Source organism: Myxocyprinus asiaticus, chromosome 1 (assembly GCF_019703515.2).
Source record: "Myxocyprinus asiaticus isolate MX2 ecotype Aquarium Trade chromosome 1, UBuf_Myxa_2, whole genome shotgun sequence".
In the NCBI taxonomy this organism is placed as follows: domain Eukaryota; kingdom Metazoa; phylum Chordata; class Actinopteri; order Cypriniformes; family Catostomidae; genus Myxocyprinus; species Myxocyprinus asiaticus.
This window is the reverse complement of record NC_059344.1, coordinates 11,714,950-11,734,403: the sequence shown is the minus strand read 5'-3', so window position 1 is coordinate 11,734,403 and position 19,454 is coordinate 11,714,950. Positions and strand designations below refer to the sequence as shown.

The 19,454-nt window shown below is 41.9% G+C and overlaps 1 protein-coding gene across 3 annotated transcripts in view; it reads left to right on the top strand.

Moving 5' to 3' along the window:
- The window catches only part of LOC127433762 (endophilin-A3-like), an 87,411-nt gene that overhangs the window by 43,750 nt on the left and 24,207 nt on the right, over positions 1-19,454 (top strand). For all 3 annotated transcript variants that reach the window (XM_051686063.1, XM_051686148.1, XM_051685982.1), the window contains exons 2-5: positions 14,458-14,526; positions 14,643-14,715; positions 16,572-16,715; positions 17,641-17,774. In XM_051686063.1, coding sequence (XP_051542023.1) covers positions 14,458-14,526; positions 14,643-14,715; positions 16,572-16,715; positions 17,641-17,774 — 420 coding nt within the window. The remainder of the gene's footprint in view (positions 1-14,457; positions 14,527-14,642; positions 14,716-16,571; positions 16,716-17,640; positions 17,775-19,454) is intronic.

The window sequence follows — 19,454 nt, the reverse complement described above, 5'->3', positions numbered from 1 at the left end:
ACCTCGCTCTCCGAGCGACGGAGGTCACGGCGCGGTCTCTCGGGCGGACGACGGCCACACTAGTGGTCCAGGAGCGCCACCTTTGGCTCAACCTGGTCGAGATGGGTGAGGCCGACAGGACACAATTCCTTGCTGCCCCCATTTCCCAGGCGGGCCTATTCGGCGACACCGTCGAGGACTTTGCCCAGCAGTTCTCGATGGTAGAGCAGTAGATGGATGCTAGCCGGCTTATCCTGCCCCGGCGTGGCTCAAGATCCCGCACCCCATCTACTCATCGCCGAGGGCGTCCCCCTGCGGTGACTGCACCGGCTCCGCCCCAACCTGCCCCTCCGGCCCGGCCCCGGCATGGAGCCCACCGCAGGAAGCCGACGCCACCCGTCTCACAGCCGGCACCGAAGAACCCACGGAGGTCTTCGAAGCGCCCCTGAGACGGGCGACCCAGGGACAACGGAACCCGCTGCTCTGGAGCTGGTAAGCAGAGCTTCATCTTTTTGTTACCTTTTGCATTTAATTGCGCTGCATGCCTAAGTGGCTGCAGTACACAAGAGCTCTGCAAGAGTGGTTTCCTTGTTCCCTGGGTCACATATCCGGTGTGTACGGCTGGCATCACGACCACCATCCACCACTCCATTTGGCAGATTGGCGCTCCAGCGGCGGTCTCCCGCCCTGAGCGCCCAGCTGTGGCACAAATCTGCCCCCGATGTGACAGTCTCCACGGGTCATGAGGACAGGCCTCTTCCTCCCCCGTCCCAGGCTGTTCCGGGGGTGGTCACAAGGAGCCAGGTAAGTGCTTCGATGTCCTCGGACTCAGCACAGCCATGATGTGGTGTGGCACCTCGAGCTCCACCCCGCTGCGAGGCCCCACCCGCCGGTACATCCGATGACGTTGTCCCTTTGGTCCCCCTTGCGCGGAACTTGGACGCATGGCTTGCACTTTCCAGTCCGTCATGAGGGCTGGTCCGGACCGTCCGACTCGGCTGCGCGATTCACTTCGCCGGGCATCCGCCCAGGTCCAGCGGTGTCCACTTCACCTTGGTGAAAGTCGTAAACGCTGCTACCTTGCGTGGAGATCGCTACCCTCCTACGGAAGGACGCGATAGAACCTGTCCCTCCAGCCGAGATGAAGAAGGGGTTTTACAGCCCCTACTTCACTGTACCGAAAAGAGGCGGTGGGTTGCGGCCAATCTTGGACCTGCGAGTACTGAACCGGGCCTTACACAGACTCCCGTTCAAGATGCTGACGCAAAGACGCATTCTAGCGAGCGTCCGGCATCAAGATTGGTTCGCGGTGGTAGACCCGAAGGATGCGTACTTTCACGTCTTGATCCTTCCTCGACACAGACCCTTCCTGCGGTTCGCGTTCGAGGGTCAGGCGTATCAGTACAAAGTCCTCCCTTTCGGCCTGTCCCTGTCTCCTCGCGTCTTTGCGAAGATCGCAGAGGCTGCCCTTGCCCCGTTAAGGGAGGTGGGCATTCGCATTCTCAACTATCTCGATGACTGGCTAATCTTAGCTCACTCTCGAGACGGGTTATGCGCACACAGGGACCTGGTGCTCTCACACCTCAGCCGACTAGGGCTTCGGGTCAGCTGGGAAAAGAGCAAGCTCCTCCCGGTTCAGAGCATCTCTTTTCTCGATTTGGAGTTGGACTCAGTCTCCTTGACGGCGCACCTTACGAACGAGCGCGCCCAGTCGGTGCTGGTCTGTTTGAAGGCATTCAAACAGAAAACAGCGGTTCCACTGAAACTTTTTCAGAGGCTCCTGGGGCATGTGGCATCCTCGGCGGTGGCCACCCCGCTCGGGTTGATGCATATGAGGCCGCTTCAGCACTGGCTCCAGACTCGAGTCCCGAGACGGGCATGGTGCCACGGGACACACCGCGGGCCATTACGTCGGTCTGTCACCGTCTTTTCAGCCCTTGGACCGACCTCTCGTTTCCACGAGCAGGTGTTCCGCTAGAACTGGTCTCCAGGCGCGTCGTGGTCACGACAGACGCTTCCAAAACGGGCTGGGGCGCTGTTGGCAACGGGCACGCAGCCGCCGGCCTCTAGACGGGTCCGTGGCTGCGTTGGCACATCAACTGCCTCGAGTTACTGGCAATTCTGCTCGCCCTGTGGAGGTTCCGGCCGTTGATCCAAGGCAAGCACGTGCTAGTTCGGATAGACAGCACGGCAGCGGTAGCATATGTCAACCGCCAAGGCGGTCTGCGCTCCCGCTGTATGTCATAACTCGCCTGCCGTCTCCTCCAACGGAGTTAGCAGCACCAAGTCGCTGCAAGCCACTCACATCCCGGGCAACCTCAACACTTCGGCGGACGCGCCGTAACAACAGGTTACCCTCAAGGGAGAGTGGAGACTCCACCTTCAGGTGGTCCAGCTGATTTGGAGTCGATTCGGTTAGGCACAGGTGCACCTGTTCGCCTCCCAAGAATCCTCCCACTGCCCGCTCTGGTACGCCCTCACCGAGGCCTTCCTCAGCATAGACGCGCTGGCACACAGCTGGTCCCCTGGCATTCGCAAATATGCGTTTTCCCCCAGTGAGCCTGCTCGCACAGACCCTGTGCAAGGTCAGGGAGGACGAGGAGAAGGTCGTCCTGGTAAGCACCCTACTGGCCCGCCCAGACGTGGTGCTCAGGCCTCACGCTCCTCGTGACAGCTCCCCCTGGGCAAATTCCCCTGAGGAAGGCCCTTCTTTCTCAGGGAAGGGGTACCATCCGGCACCCGCGCCCAGACCTCTGGAATCTCCATGTCTGGCCCCTGGACGGGACGCGGAAGACCTAAGCTGTCTCCCACCTGCGGTGGTAGACACGTTCACTCAGGCTAGGGCTCCCTCTACGAGGCGTCTGTATGCCTTTTAAGTGGCGTCTGTTCGCTAAGTGGTGTTCTTCCCGTCAGGAAGACCCCCAGAGGTGCGCAGTCAGATCAGTGCTTTCCTTCCTGCAAGAAAGGTTGGAAGGGAGGCTGTCCCCTTCCACCTTGAAGGTGTACGTTGCTGCCATAGCAGCACACCATGACGCAGTCGACGGTAAGTCCTTAGGGAAGCATGATCTGATCATCAGGTTCCTAAGAGGCGCCAGGAGGCTGAATCCCTCCAGGCCGCGCCTTGTTCCCTCATCAGACCTCTGTAGTTTTTCAGGGTCTACAGAGAGCCCCCTTTGAGCTTTGCAGTCAGCCGGGCTTAAGGCACTCTCCTTGAAGACTGCCCTCCTGACTGCGCTCACTTCCATCAAGAGGGTAGGTGACCTGCAAGCGTTCTCTGTCAGCGAAACGTGCCTGGAGTTCGGTCCGGGCTATTCTCACGTGATCCTGAGACCCCCGACCGGGCTATGTGCCCAAGGTTCCCACCACTCCTTTTAGGGACCAGGTGGTGAACCTGCAAGCGCTGCCCCAGGAGGAGGCAGACCCAGCCCTGGCGTTGCTGTGTCCGGTGCGCGCTTTACGCATCTATTTGGATCGCACGCAGAGCTTTAGAATCTCTGAGCAGCTCTTTGTCCGCTTTGGTGCACAGCGGAAAGGAAGCGCTGTCTCCAAGCAGAGGATCGCCCACTGGCTCATTGACGCCATAACTATGGCATGTCTCGCCCAAAACATGCCGCCCCCGGTAGTGCTACGAGCCCATTCTACCCGTGGTGTAGCGGCTTCTTGGGCCCTGGCCAGAGGTGCCTCTCTAACAGACATTTGCAGAGCAGCGGGCTGGGCAACACCCAACACCTTTGCAAGGTTCTACAACCTCCGGGTGGAACCGGTTTCGTCCCAGGTAGTGGCACGCAACACAAGCGGGTAAGCCCGGGATAGCCTGCACATAGCGTGAGCTGAAGACGTGCGCTGTTAATTCCCAGTAGTGTTCACAAAAGTTGTTCCCTGGTTGACTTCCTCCGAGCCCTGTGGCAGTCGAGTTTTCGGAGAGATTCGCTGCCGGCCCAGTACACGCGCTAACTAAGAGCCCTGTTCTGGGGTAGGTGCTCCGCATGTGGCGGTTCCCTGTAAGGCTAACCCCATCTATATCTTCCGCTAATTCGTTTCCCTACTGGCAAACTGCATCTTCCTTGGGCAGAGCCCCTCAGTCTCCATGTTGTAGTAACTCCTCCCCCATTGGGCAGGATCTACCTTGAAGGCTCTCCACATGGTTGGAAAGACCATGTGATGTATTCTTCCACTTAAATATCCCCCCCCCTCTTGGGGCGAGGTGTGGTCTCCGCGGTGTCCTCCCCTTGGGAGGGACACCCCCCGACTAGACCTGGCGGCCCAGTCAGATAATCCCCCTTCTTTTTTAGGGAGTGGAAAAAGAGAAGGGGAAAGAGGCCACGACTGGGTTAAGCCTGTCTCTATCTCTGGGTAGTCGACTTGTCCCCAAAAAGGGCCGTTCGACACTCATAACTGTGTTGGGGGAGGTTACGTGTCGACCTGGTGCGCTGGCTATGAGGCACACAGCAAGTCTGCCCACCACACACCGCCAGTTCACGTAACACAGTTCAGCCTTGTGGCGTTTTGTAAAGGGACCCCTAGTGTCACTACATCGACACCAACATCGAGTGAGTGACAGATAGGGAACGTCATGGTTACTGGTGTAACCTCTGTTCCCTGATGGAGGGAACGAGACGTTGGTCCCTCCTGCCACAACGCTGAACTACCCGCTGAAATGGCCGGACCTTATATCGGCTCCTCAGCGTAAAACCTGAATGAGTGGTTGCATACCAGCTCCTTTTATACCCGTATGTTCGGGGGAGTGGCATGCAAATCCCATTCGCCAATTCCCATTGGCCTTTTCTCAAAGATCAGAGGTGTCTCGGGCTCCCAAGAGTGACCCCTAGTGTCACTACATCGACACCAACGTCTCGTTCCCTCCATCAGGGAACGGAGGTTACATCAGTAACCATGACGATACTGACAGCAAATGTCGTTAGCTAACGTTAACATTACCTAACTTAGCTAACGTTATATTAACGTTAATTATCAATGATAACTTTATCTGTTTGCTGTCGAGTGAGAGATGCTTTGCCGAAGCAACGGCACAAAACACAACGTAAGAGGTCTTTTATGTTATTATGAGAAGTGTAAAGATATTTTCATTATGAAACTGAGGCAGGACAAATTAGACTGTGGTGGGCTGCCACAGTATAGGTAATTGATGGGAAACACTGTAAAGTCAGGACATTGACATTTTTTTTTATTAAACAGGTTACTGTGCACAGTTTGTGCATTAAATGAGGAAACGCTAATGAGAAAATCTTGTTCTCTTGATTTCATTGGTCAATGTCAATAGCAATTTTTTTTTCCCTTTTACTTTTAAATACTTAAGTACAATTAATTGTGGAAACTTCTTTACTTTCACTCAAGTTTGTCTTTGGTTAATTGGTTAAACTTAGATACAGTACTACAGAAGTTAGTATAATTTCTCAGTGCTTTTTACACCCCTGTACACCTTTCACATCCTCCCACTGCAACCTAACCTGCTGTTTAACTGACAGCTGTTCTTGGTGACATCACCCCAGCCATTTTGTGAGTCTGCTAATTAGACAGATTCCAGTTAAGCTGTTGCTGTTTTGAAAGACATGATCACACTTCTATTCATAACTTCGTTTTCTCGAGGTGGCACGCCACTGTCTCATCACTGAGTAGTGAGCGCTTTGCGATCATGTTTGTTTCTTTTTCTTTTTTTTCTAAGCAAATTCAGGAGTTGGTTTTCATGAACTTTTTGAGGATTTTCACCCTTATAGATGGAAACTTTTTTCATTTTGGTTATACTTGTTGAATCTAACTAGGGCCTGTAGATTTGAAAGTGTCTCTGACCTAGATTTAATTGGATGTTTGTTCGACAACACAGTGTTTATTTGTAAGGGAAAGTGCAGCTCGATAGAGTGTCATCACTGTCTGGTCTTGTGTTGCAATTTCCTTCCTTTTTTAAGTGGAGGAATTTGTCGCTCATTCCTCAATAAAATGAGAATTTGTCCAAGAAGAGGAAATGAGAAATAGTGAGACTAGGCCCTGTTTGCTTAATATTACACAGAAGCTCATAAAATAGTGATGCGGTCATCATACCATAACCCAGAAGACTTTTATAAGAAATTTAAAGGGGTCACATTATAAGAAATTGAATTAATTTGATCATTTTGGGAGAAAAAAAAGAGCTTGGTCGAAAAAGAGCAGTTATTGAAACTAAGCTGCAAAAATGGCTTACTTCGAATTTTTGCAACTTACTAAATTTCATAAATACATAATGACACGAATGCATCAGTAGCCGCTTTTCCACCATCGGGCAGAGCAGTTCTCATTGCAAAACCTTACTGTTCCGTGCCGATCAGGGCCAGTTGGTGCGGTTTAGGGCTGTCAAGATTACTCGATTTAATTTGATTTTTCAATTAAAAAAATCTTCGATTACAAAATTGCCAAATCGGCAAATCAAAGATAAGGCGGAAGTGATGCAGTCCACTGTCGAGGGTGCGAACACATAACGACAAGAGGTGTCAGCTGTGTGAAAGCACTTCACGTTATGTTTGAAAAACAATGCAGGACCTAAAAAACATCACTTGAGCAATGCAACAGAACTCAAAAAGAAGAAATCCAATTTTAACAAACCCACCGGACACACACACACATGGTAAGTTCATCTGCATGCAATTGCGGTGCTGTGTGTCTAGATGCGCAAGAGAAATTGAGCCCTTTATCGCTGCGCGAGACACGCTGAACTCAGCAAAAAACACATTGAAATGCACCATGGACCAAAGACGTCTAAACGGACCAAAAACAAGAAGTCATTTGCCTAGTACTGACCTCAAGCATACCTGGTTTTTCTCATCATAGGAGCTATGTTGCCCATTATAGTTCGGTATAGGCGTTGGAACCGCCGTCAGCCGTCCTTGCAGCATATCTTCGTTTGTGTGCGCAACGGAGGAATTGCTGGCGCTGTTTTGACTCCTTTACACATTTTCTTAGCTCTTCGTTTGTTCTCAGCTGGTAAAAATACCACCATATATACATATATAAATCTAACGAGCGCATTTCGCCCAGCAGCCAGCGTTGTTTTGGATGTTCGGAATGATCTGTCGCAAAAATACGTCATAAAAGCTGTCCAATAAGGTTGTGACTTTTTCCTGACGCCTTTTGTTTTGTATCTTTAGGTTCGGTGTTAAAAATGCCAGTGTGAACGCTAAGTGAACCAGGACTAAATGTATTATTTTCTTTTTTGGTCCGGACCAAGTGGACCAAGAGAACCGAACTACAAGTGTGAACACACCCTTTTAGAAGGTTATTTTCAGCAAATTATCGATTGAGTTCTTTTCTGTGTAAATTAATTACCATTTGAATGTAATTCAATCTTTCTCCGCATGTAAATTAGATTTCATGATGATTGTTTTAAAAATAGATCACAATGCCCCACTTCCAATAAATATTTAATCGTTTATGGCCAGTATTACAGGTAAAACTCAATGTGGGAATCCAGAAAACTTTATTTATTGAATAAAACCGCAGTTCTGTATTCTGTCTGTCAGTCAAAGCTCAACGTGATTCTGCTGTTAAAGCCACAGCTGCGTGTGTCGTGCCCCACAGACACAAAATAAAACTTATGGTTTACCTTTTACACGGTAAGTGACAAGTGAAAACAACAAACAAATAAAATGACATGTATATCTCTATAAAATAGTTTTACCACATATAGTATAACTTATCTTCAAAAAACAACATTGGTGGGCAGACATTTTTTCTGAAAAGATAAAATATTTTATTTTTATGGCCTGTTTTCCCATATTTGAGGTCTTAACTGAAATTGGTAGATCATTTTGAACTAATTAATGAAAAAAGTAGATTTTGCATTTAAAAAGTTGGGCACACCTGGAGAAGCCAAACTCTGTCATCTTGTATATATATCTTTTTAAATTATAGATCTGATTTTGGTGTCTGTTGGCTTTAGATATTGTTTGCGTAATTGTATTGTTGTTGTTATTCAATCGTTAAATACATCAAAATTTTATTAATGCATTTTAGCCAAACGTGACTTCACCTTGACAACTTTTTGCAATCTGAGTTAAATAATTTTTCCGATTACTCGATTAATCTTCAGAATAATTGTTAGATTACTCGATTACCTAAATAGCCTATAGTGACAGCCCTGGTGCAGTTACAGTTTCATTTTCCACTGTGGTGCAGTGAAATCAGGAGAATGTCCATAACAGATCCATCTGTTGGCGATGGCATGAGAGGTAAACATTGAAGCGAATGCGCTATGGAGGATGATCGCATGTAGGGCTGCAACTAACGATTATTTTGATAATCGACTAATCTAACAATTATTAGAATGATTATTCGATTATTCGGGCGATCATTGCAATGATTAATCATTAGCTCACAATCGACTATTCAGCTTGTGCCCCGACTTTTAAATGTATTAAATGTACTTGCTAACAATAGAGGACAAAATCATGTTTTAAAAATACCTCTAAATGACATTCACTGAATTAAAGGGAAAAAAAACGTTTTAGTAAGTTTAATTCAGTAAAGAAATTCACTGCAAAAAATCCTACTGTTATCAAGTGTTTTTGTTTTGTTTTCCATTTAAAATGGTCTAAAAATGCTTAAAACAAGATACATTTACTTGAGAAGCAACATATAAAATAATTAGACTTGCTTTAAGCGAATGTATCTTAAAAATAAGTATATTTTGTATGTAAGTGTATGTTTTCATTTGGTTATACTTCTGTGAGTGCAGTAAAGACAAAATATACTTATATTCAAGATCTATTCTCTAAAAGCAAGTCTAAATATCTTATATGCTGCTTCTCAGGTGAATGCATCTTTTTTTTAAAGGATTTTTAGATATTTTAAAATATTTGTATTTTTAATATTATACTAAACATTCTCAGATAACAACTTTTTCTTCTGCAGTATAGCTGCTAAAGAAATGTACGTTGTTTTAAAGGAGTTTTAGATATTTATATTGGAAAACAAGCCAAAACAAAAACAAATCAAGAACGTATTTTGTTGCAGTGTATAATGGGGTGAAGACTTCACTTCAACCCATCTTTAACTCACAAAAAACAAACTCTCTCTTATTAATAAAGCTGCGTATTGCCAATTTACTTCACGATAAGAAATGCACAGTGACGCATATATTATGATTCAATAAGTCGCGAGCCATCACGTTATAATCTAGTTGCATTAAGCATGTGCGCACGTCCCCACGACAGAGTGTACATCAGCCAGGTGCAGTTTCAATCTCTCCCCCTTAGATCGAGACACATCGTGCAACTCATAGAAGAGGCACTGACAGCACAGAGCAATGCCAGTTTCAGAGTTTGTAGTTATTTACAAGACCTGGTTCCTTATTATTTGATCATTAATAAAGCTATAACACATTAAATATAACTGCATTAAAGATGTAATGCTGTGGTGTTTCTTTTAAAGACGCTCAACACGCAAGTTTTTCTTCAGCAGAGCGGCAGCTGCGGCTCTGCTTATTCCACTACGAGAGTGCTTATGTATGTACTTATTTTATAGTTTTGTATAATTCCCCTCATACTTTGCGATCTACATCACATGAAGCAGTTTGGAAAATTTAGAGTGCATCTGGACTGTAGCTGTGTTTTCTTCCTCTCCTCAATCAGGCGCGAGCTGAAGTGCTGCTCTAGTGTGCCATGATTACATTTTCACATTATCTCATGTTACGTTAAATGACATCAAACAACTATTCGACGACGAAAATTGTTGTAGACAATTTTTTATTGTCAGCGTTGTTGATAATGTCGACTAATTCTTTCAGCCCTAATTGCATGTCCCAGTTTTTGGGACTGCTTTTTTCCCTGGTTCTACTCTTTTAATACACAGGAAAGACACGGCCCATGTTGTAAAAAGGAAAGCAAAGAGAAAAAGGCTAGAGGTTTTACATAATGAGGGCTTATGTATGCCACTGAATACGAGCATGCAGAAAGGTAAAAGTTCCCAGACTAGCTAAAAAGGATATTTATTGACAAAATATTATAGAAGTATTATATGAAAACAATAAATGAGAATACAGTATATTGATATATTTTTTTGATAGAGCTTTAATGAGCAAGTAATCTACTTCCCTGATGAAAAAGGCGTGTAGAAAAATAAAGAAAATGTATTTTCAGAAGGAACTCAATTTTAGAAGTATATATAGATAGAATGTAGGCTACAATACTAGTTAAACCGTCATAATAAAATCATGAAAATACATTAAACAAGTCGCCACGTACTAAAGCCATTCAACCAGCACGGTTGAGTGCGGTTAGCTAACATTGCCGAGAATTCCGGGCCGAGAACGGTTTATAATGGTGCCGTGCCAAACCGTGCTCAAGTGGAAATGCTTCTGTAACTGTTCCGTACCGTGTTCAGAACCATTCGGTCTGATGGTGGAAAAGCAGCTAATAATGCCTACAGTAAGAGTAAAATGTTGGAAAGTTCACCAAACCTTTAAAATAAAAAGATAAAAAATATTTAATCATGATTAATCGCATGATGTTTCATAGATAATCGCGATTAATCACATATTTTGAAGTGCTGGAATTTGATTCTGTACATCTTTCCTGTAAAAAGAAATATTTAGTTCCTTCTTAGGAAAGAAAAGAAAACAATATGTAACAATATTTTTTATGAACATTTTCCAAACAAAGTATAAAGCAAAGTGTCCAAAGTATAAAGATAGGAATGCACTAAAATAGCACCAATTTAAGGAACATTACATTTTTCCTTAAATGCGGGTAGCCTAAATCATGTGCATGGAGGGTAATTTTTCTCATCTATCCACCACTGTGGCGGGCTAACTGTAAGACGTCTTGGAGTGACACATCACAAGAAATGTTGTTAGACACAAAGACACACGCTTAAAGAAACAAACTTTATTATATTTTGAAGAACAGACAGCAGAAAAGCCGTCAATGTGCGTGTCTGATTCGGTGTTTGTTCAGAGGTGTGCAGCAAGAGTGTGTTTTGTGGAACACCTGCATGGAAAGTCATCTGAAAACAGTTTCCAAGAATAGTGTCGTATATGAGAATGCTGCAAATGACATCAGACCATCTCAGCAGGTGCTCGGAATTTAGTTTTGCTTTATTTCCACAGAGCAGTTCGTGCTTAACATGCATTGTGAACGCAACTCTGCAGGTCCACTTTAAATATATCCTTTACATGTGTGATTAAACCGTAAAATAATACAAAAACACATTCACCATGAACCTAAAATTTATTTGTATTTCAATTATTATTATTATCATCGTTATTATTATTTTTATGTTTACATTAATAATTCTCTTTAGATCTTAATTTGTATTAGTTTTCTCTATCTGTTGTAGTAGACGGATACTTGCTTTACGGCAGTTGAAAGGATGGTTATATATAATGTTTCAATAATTTTCATAAAAATATTGTGAACATATTTCTTGCAAATCACCCAGTCCTACTACAGAGAACGTCTTGTCCCATCTGGGTTACGTTGTACAAAAAATTACTGTTAAGAGGTCCTTTCTCCATCACTTAATCATTGACACAGAATCACTGCTGTGTGCAACCTGGTCTCATAGTGACAACAGGACTCTATATACATTTTTGCAAAACTTGTTATACGTGTCTCCAGGTACAATGCGCTGCAGTTTCCAGGTGAAATGAACACTAGAGGCACTACAACAACTGTGTGTTTTATTCACTTTCACTCAAATCATGACTTTAATGGCTGAATATGACTTTATAAATACTTCTTTTTCTCTCTATTACTCAGACCCTGCTATTTTATGGTATTGATAAAATTTTTCCCTAACGCATCTTTTGAAAAATGATAATGCTTGTATTACAGACCCACCTACATACTGTATATACACTTATTTCAACACGATTAGCTTGCACAGTAGCTCACCTGATAGAGCGTTGGACTTGAGGTCAGAGGACCGTGGTTTAAGACCAGCCATGAATTCAAGCTATAATATACCTTTTTTTAAACGTAGCATTCTGAGATGCTTTTTTTCTCGCCACAATTGTACAGAGCGGTTATCTGAGTTACCGTAGACTTTGTCGGTTCGAAACAGTCTGGCCATTCTCTATTGACCTCTCTCATCATCAAGGCATGTCCGTCCACAGAACTGCCGCTCACTGGATGTTTTTTTGTTTTTGGCACCATTTGGAGTAAATTCTAGAGACTGTTGTACATGAAAATCCCAGGAGATCAACAGTTACAGAAATACTCAAACCAGCCTATCTGGCACCAACAATCATGCATGCGATTATCTAATCAGCCAGTCGTGTGGCAGCAGTGCAGTGAATTTACTCCAAATGGTGCCAAAAACAAAAAACATCCAGTGAGCAGCAGTTCTGTGGACGGAAATGCCTTGTTGATGAGAGAATGGCCAGACTGGTTCAAACTGACAAAGTCTATGGTAACTCAGATAACCGCTCTGTACAATTGTGGTGAGAAGTGCGGGTTGGCGCTGTTTTGGCGGCACGAGGGGGAAATACACAATATTAGGTAGGTGGTTTTAATGTTGTGGCTGATCGGTGTATCTCATCTGTGATCAGATTTTCTAAAGCTATGGCCAGTTGTGCAGCTGACCAATAATGTTAGAGCGACAGCAGTAGGAAAGCCCACTAGCGACACATAGTACAGAGGCTAGCGACATATAGCAAGAAAATCGCTGACAGTGTGAACGGGGCTTAAGAGTCAGAGAGGTAGTGGAAATTGTTCATGAAAAACCAAATTATGATAAAAAATCTTAATTTTACTGTAAGTGGCCCTGAGATGAAAAATAAAATGCTAAAACAAATGTATGTAATGATGCCTTAATTGGAGACAGGGGGATCTTGTAAGATCACGTTTAGCACCTTCTGACCTCACACCTTCATGACTCACATGAGTGTAATGTGGCATTGTGGGAAAAACAGGCACATTTTTTAAGGATATATGGACACTTTGCACAGCTCTTCAGCAGGGTAACTGACAGTTATTCTACAAATAAATGGGATGAATAAGTAATATATCTTTTAAACATAAACTTACAGATTATGCATAACAACAGAATTATTGTTCACAGCAGGCGTTCTGAAGTCTGGAGGTAATTGATGTTATTTCAAATGTAAAAATAACATAACATTTATTTTAAAAGATTGTTGAAAGCGGTTGATATGTTACAAAATGATGGCTATAGTGGTGGTGCTTTAAAGGGGACAAATTTAGAGATGCAGCTTTTATGCGAGTTTTACTATGTTAATAATCTTACTCCCGTTACTTAATCTCGTTACTCACCAAGAGCCTCTCTCTGAGAAGTTGCGTCTCTCAATTAAACAAACCTTTAAAACACTCCTGCTAAAAAAATTGAAGGTATAAAACGTAGAAGAAGAAAAAATGCTAACCAACTAGTCGACCATCTAAATCTATTCCTATTACATATCAATACACAGATGCTGGAATTAGTTTTTTTTTAAATTAGTAAATTTACGGTTTTATTTATTTTCGTCACAGATGTAGTCTTATCAAAGAAACTTTCAAGAAAATGCATTTACTCTTTGCGTGCAAATATTTTTCTCATTTAAATCAGTGTCTAGTGGAACGTTTGAATTTTGAAGTGTCTGAAATGTCTTGATTTGTGAACTACATTTATACATTGCCCGGTGTGTTTGCACTGACCTGTTTCGCTAAACATTTACCCATATTTGTGTTCTGCTATGCGAGATATGTTAATCCGCTTAGTGATTATTAGTGGTGCTTAACTAGCTTGGATTGTTATGTTTGGCACTCACCATTAGTGTAGTTTGCCTGATACTGTGCAGTAGCATATTGCCTTCACACACACTGACTGACATAATTGCTTTTCCCATCACTACTCACGGACAATGGTTACATAATCACAGCTATAGGCATTTACTTCAGCCTAGCTATTAGTGTGTTTCTATGGGTAATTGACATTAAATACTTTCGGGAAGTTGACATGTTGTGTAGTGTGACATGCCTTATTCCATCAAAAACTATTCTAAACAGCATTTTGCTATTGTTTATAAATTGAATGCAGGAAGCTTGTTTGACCATATTAATATTTGTAGAGAATATTTGTATTTTTAAAATGGATTTGCCACACTGCAGGACCATTTCAAATGAACTAGTGAAGGCAAAAGTTAATTGCAAACGGTGAAAAACCGTTTAGGATTAATTTACCAAAATATAAAATTCTGTCATAATTTACTCGCCTTTATGTCATTCCAAACCCATATAACATTGTGTTCCATGGAACATAAAACAAAGAAAAAAGTTTGATCCTTTTTGAACATTAAAGTGTGAATATTATAACTGAAACAAAAGATCCATGATGACCCTTTTCTATAACTAGGTACAATATTATAGATACTGTACAGTATTACTGCCGCCAAAGCAGTGTGCGCAGGGAAACATCATGCAGAATCAGCATGCTTAATGTCACTGCTTCCTGTACCTGATCTAATTTCTCTTTCTATCTATCTTTTTCATAAAGTTGTTGAGTGAGAAGATAAGTGGTGCCGAAGGGACAAAGCTTGATGAAGACTTCATGGAAATGGAGCGGGTAAGAGCGGCAGAAATTAGCCCTGTGCTGAAACTTTCACATCCATGACTTGTTATATGATTTATGTGAGAACTATATTTACTCTTAACATCTAATCTGGTTTTGCAACTTTACAGAAAATAGAAGTCACCAACAAGTCTGTGTTTGAACTTATAACTAAGACCACGGAATACCTCCAACCAAACCCAGGTATAAAGATGTCCACCAAAGCTTGAAATGAATCAGAACGTGCCTAAAAACATTAAAGGTGCACTCAGTAAATTTTTCCCTAAAGTAATTTTTACTTCTAATGAAATGAAATGTAATTTTGAGAAGTATGTATAAAATCATGACCATTCACATGAGATGAGGACTCTAGTCATATCAGTAACCTTATAAAAGCTGTTTTATTCTACATGGGGCAGGGGCGCCCTCATGGGAGCTGCCATTTTAGAATCACACGACCAGCTGAATACTACTGGCTTAATCTCAGTAACCATCTTGTTACTAGACACTTTCACTCTTTGATTAAATTAATCATGACTGATTGTGAAAAGTGAATTTCTACAATGGCATCAGTAACTGAAAACTATTGACTTTGAATGATGCTGCATCCACACCACTAGGTGTCACTGTAAGTCCAAGATGACACAAGCAAAAGTTATTGAGTACACCTTTAATGCAACATTCTTGAAAAATTCACAACTTTGCATTTTTTGTCTTAAATATTACCTACTAAGCAGGGTTGGGAATCGAGAATCAGTTCTGGTTAAGTTCTTGATATGCATCTTGAACTGTCTTCCCCCATTACGGACTGAACTCTGTACTACTGAAGCGATTGAATAGTACAGCGCTACAGCAACAGAAATAATGATTTAGCTGAGATGTGAGTTTAGAGTCTAAATTAAATATGATTAGAGAAAGACTGGGCAACGCGAAATAATACACAAAATAAGACAAAACAGACAAACAGATCTTTCTGCTACATTTTCCTCGCACAATACAACAAACTTACTGCATGACCAGTGTGGTCTGTTTCAGAAAGGAATGACTCTCATAAACCAGTTCTTTTTAATGAATCAGTCAAAAAGACTCATGAGTCAGTTGTGAAATCATGAGTTATCTGTTTATGTGTACTTAAAGGGATAGTTCACCCAAAAATGAAAATTCTCTCATCATTTACTCACCCTCATGCCATCCCAAATGTGTATGACTTTCTTTCTTCTGCTGAACACAAACAAAGATTTTTAGAAGACAGTCGCAGCTCTGTAGGTCCAAACAATGCAGGTGAATGGTGACCAGATTTCAGAAGGTCCAAAAAGCACAAAGGCAGCATAAAAGTAATCCATAAGACTCCAGTGGCTAAATCCATATCTTCAGAAGCTATATAATAGGTGTGGGGGAGAAACAGATCAGTATTTAAGTCCTTTTTTACTATAAATTTCCACTTTCACTTCCACGTTCTTCTTTTGTTTTGTGGCGATTCGCATTTTTCATGCATATCACCACCTACTGGTCGGGGTTGGTAAAAGATGGAGATTTATAGTAAAAAAAAAGGACTTAAATATTTATCTGTTTTTCCCCCATCACCTATCATATCGCTCCTGAAGACTTACTTTTATGCTGGCTTTATGTGCTTTTTGGAGCTTCAAAGTTCTGGCCACCATTCACTTGCATTGTATGGACATACAGAGCCGAGATATTCTTCTAAAAATCTTTATTTGTGTTCTGCGGAAGAAAGAAAGTCATACACATCTGGGATGGCATGAGGGTGAGTAAATGATGAGAGAATTTTCATTTTTGGGTGAACTATTCTTTTAAAACTCGTGTGACTTAAATTAGTGTAATTACTTTAGATGCCTCAAAAGATATCCTCAAAAATACTAAAAGAATCGTTAATGGAATCAGAATTGCTAAGTAGAATCTGAACCAGAACCGTTACACTCCTTGTGATTCCCATCCCTACTACTGAATTACTGTGATCTCATAGTCAATAACTCATGTTTACAGTGCAGGGTTATGATTTATGATTTGGTCACTTGTTTGTTGTGCATTTTTCCACACAGCATCAAGAGCCAAACTGGGAATGCTTAACACCGTGTCTAAAATCAGAGGGCAGGTGAAGACGACGGGTTATCCTCAAACTGAAGGACTTCTAGGAGACTGCATGCTGCGATATGGACGAGACCTTGGGGAGGAGTCCACTTTCGGTAAAGTTCGCACATACTGGCAATCGAGTGCACACATGCACAGACATGAACCACACTTACGGAAATCCTGCAGCAATGCGATGGAATGCTCACACTGTCTCAGTCTCACTCTCTTTCTCTCACACACTCTTTTCGTGTCACACAACCTCACTTTCCCATTGTGCATTGTGAAATGTGTTTCCTGTATTGGGGCAGTCCTTCTCACATTTGAACTCAACTCTGACACCTTGTGGTGTTTTTTTAAAGTCTCTACGGTCAGTTTTATCACATTGTTTTTCTATACTGCAACATACTATCATTTAGAGCTGGGCGGTATGACGATATATACTGTGCCACAGTAAACATGTGTACATGTGCTAATACGCTTATTAGGTTCAGCATGAAGCAGAATTTAGTTATTTACGTTTGTAGAGCAATGTCACATCTTGTCATAGTAATAAGGAATTCAGTTGTGTGAATGGTCACAAGTGTGCATATATGAGGTGTTTTACAACCGCTTTTAATGTGGCTTTTCCAATCAGAAATTAGAGTCTGAACTATTGGTTTCATAATATTAGTTTTATGGCTTTTAATCTTCAAGTCCATCAAGTTCCAAATAAATAGTGGAAAAAATCAAATGAGATGCTGTACCTTTCATTGGTAAAGTAGGCTATTTAATAACAATCATTACAACTTACAATCAAACCATTTTTTCATTGAATGTCCAGCAAAAGAACTATAGTATACCATTACAGTGATTTATAATTTACTCATAGCCTGATGTAAGATTTGGAACACCATGCTAGTGTTCCTCTTATTACATCATAGTTAAATGCTTAATTATTTTTTACATTAAGACAGAAGTCAAAGAGTGTTTCACTGTCTCTGGTATTCAAAGCTGCCTAACACATGACCTGGTGCTGTTGTGTGTACATGTTGTTCTCAGGATCTGCGCTGGTGGACATCGGTGAAGCCATGAAACAGATGGCTGATATTAAAGACGCTCTCGATATCAATGTGAAACAGAACTTCATTGATCCCCTGCAGACCCTACAAGACAAAGATCTCAAAGAGATTGTGGTATGACGCTGTGTCATGTTCGCTTATTAACACTCTATTGTAAACATAAAGGTGCAATAGGATTTTAGCATTTAACAAAACTTTTATCCCTAAAGAAATTAAAAGTACTTCTGAGAAATCTGTTTAAAATGATGTCCACTGACATGAGATGGCCTTAAATCATTTTTAAGGGCATCCCCCCCTCCCAGCATTAGCATTGGTAACTTTTGAGTGATCCTGCATCCACACCAAGAGGTGTCAGTAAAAAGTCCAAAGTAGAGGTTAAATTAAATTATCCAACATTTAGAGCAGTCAGGTAGTCAACGGGGCTTTAGAAGAATGGCAGAGGAAAGCACACACTTTGTCTTCAAAGGATGTGAAACTCGGACTAGAAAATGATAAATTTAGTGTTAAGGAACCAACAAGTCAAATTGGGGTCATTTTCACACATCATCTGTTAATAGCAATAACAGAATAATTAAATGTTCTTTGTGTACACGTGTTTGTATGGCCTTTGCTCTACGTGGAAAATGAATGCGGGGTTGTTGGAACAGGAGCAGTTGGGAAGGAAATCACTGCGGGGTGAACATGGAGTCAAATTCAGCAGGAGCGTTCAGGTGCGGGATAGAAGCTTGCGGGAGCAGGATGGAAAAAACAGTCCCGCGTTGACCACTAGTCCAAAGCCCTATTCGGATGCAAAGTTTGAGTTACAGTTTTTATCACCCCACGTCTGTGATTTCGTGTATTGATTCAGATGGGACTAAGATCTCTGTGTTTAATGCAGAGGTGGGAGTGTCTGTTTTCTAAATATGGGCGTTACAGAAGGTTGAACACATTGAATTTAGGTGATAAAATGTACTTATCTTTTAAACTTTATCTGTATACATTTAAAGTTAATTATCATTTTAAAATAACTTTTTAAATAATTAACTCTTTAATTTATTGATTTAATTTGAATTTATTAATTATACATCTTCATCATTTTATTATTAAAACCCTATTAAAATAAATTCACATGAGTTTATTTAAGTGACTGCTAATAAACCCATTGAAATAAACAAGACTTATCTGTGAATAATATAATTCTAACATTATGTAATTGTGCTGAGAAATTATGATGAGTAAAGCAATATTACACGACGAGTGTTGTATGGCCCTACATCAGATGGGGCCATACAGCACAATTACGAGTGTGAGATTGCTTTTATACATAAGTTCAAAGTACAAGTTAATAAATAAATGAGGAAAAACTATGGACTGTCACAAAAAAGTGCACTTGTGCAAGGAACTACTTTCTTACGCCACGAATCAGGATCTGCTGTTGCAAGTTCAAAAGATGCGCACAAGCCTCCGTTACTAATTCAAAAACATCACTTCATAACTAGTAATGATAGCTTGGGCTGTTTCTAAGTGTGTGTTAGGGCTAAAACAAACGATTATTTTGACAATCGATTAATCTTACGATTATTACACCGATTAATCGACTAATCGTCGATTATTTCAACGACTAATCAGTAGGCTTTTAATGATTATTCAGCTTTTGCAATTAGTTATAATATTGAGTTATACTTATTGTAACTAATAAAACAAGAAAATCACTTCAGCTTTTGAAAAAGTCTTTTTAATGAAATTTGAGCCAACTGAACAGGTCAGTCCCTTCAGGTTTTCTGATTTTCTGAACTCAAAAATCACACACAAATG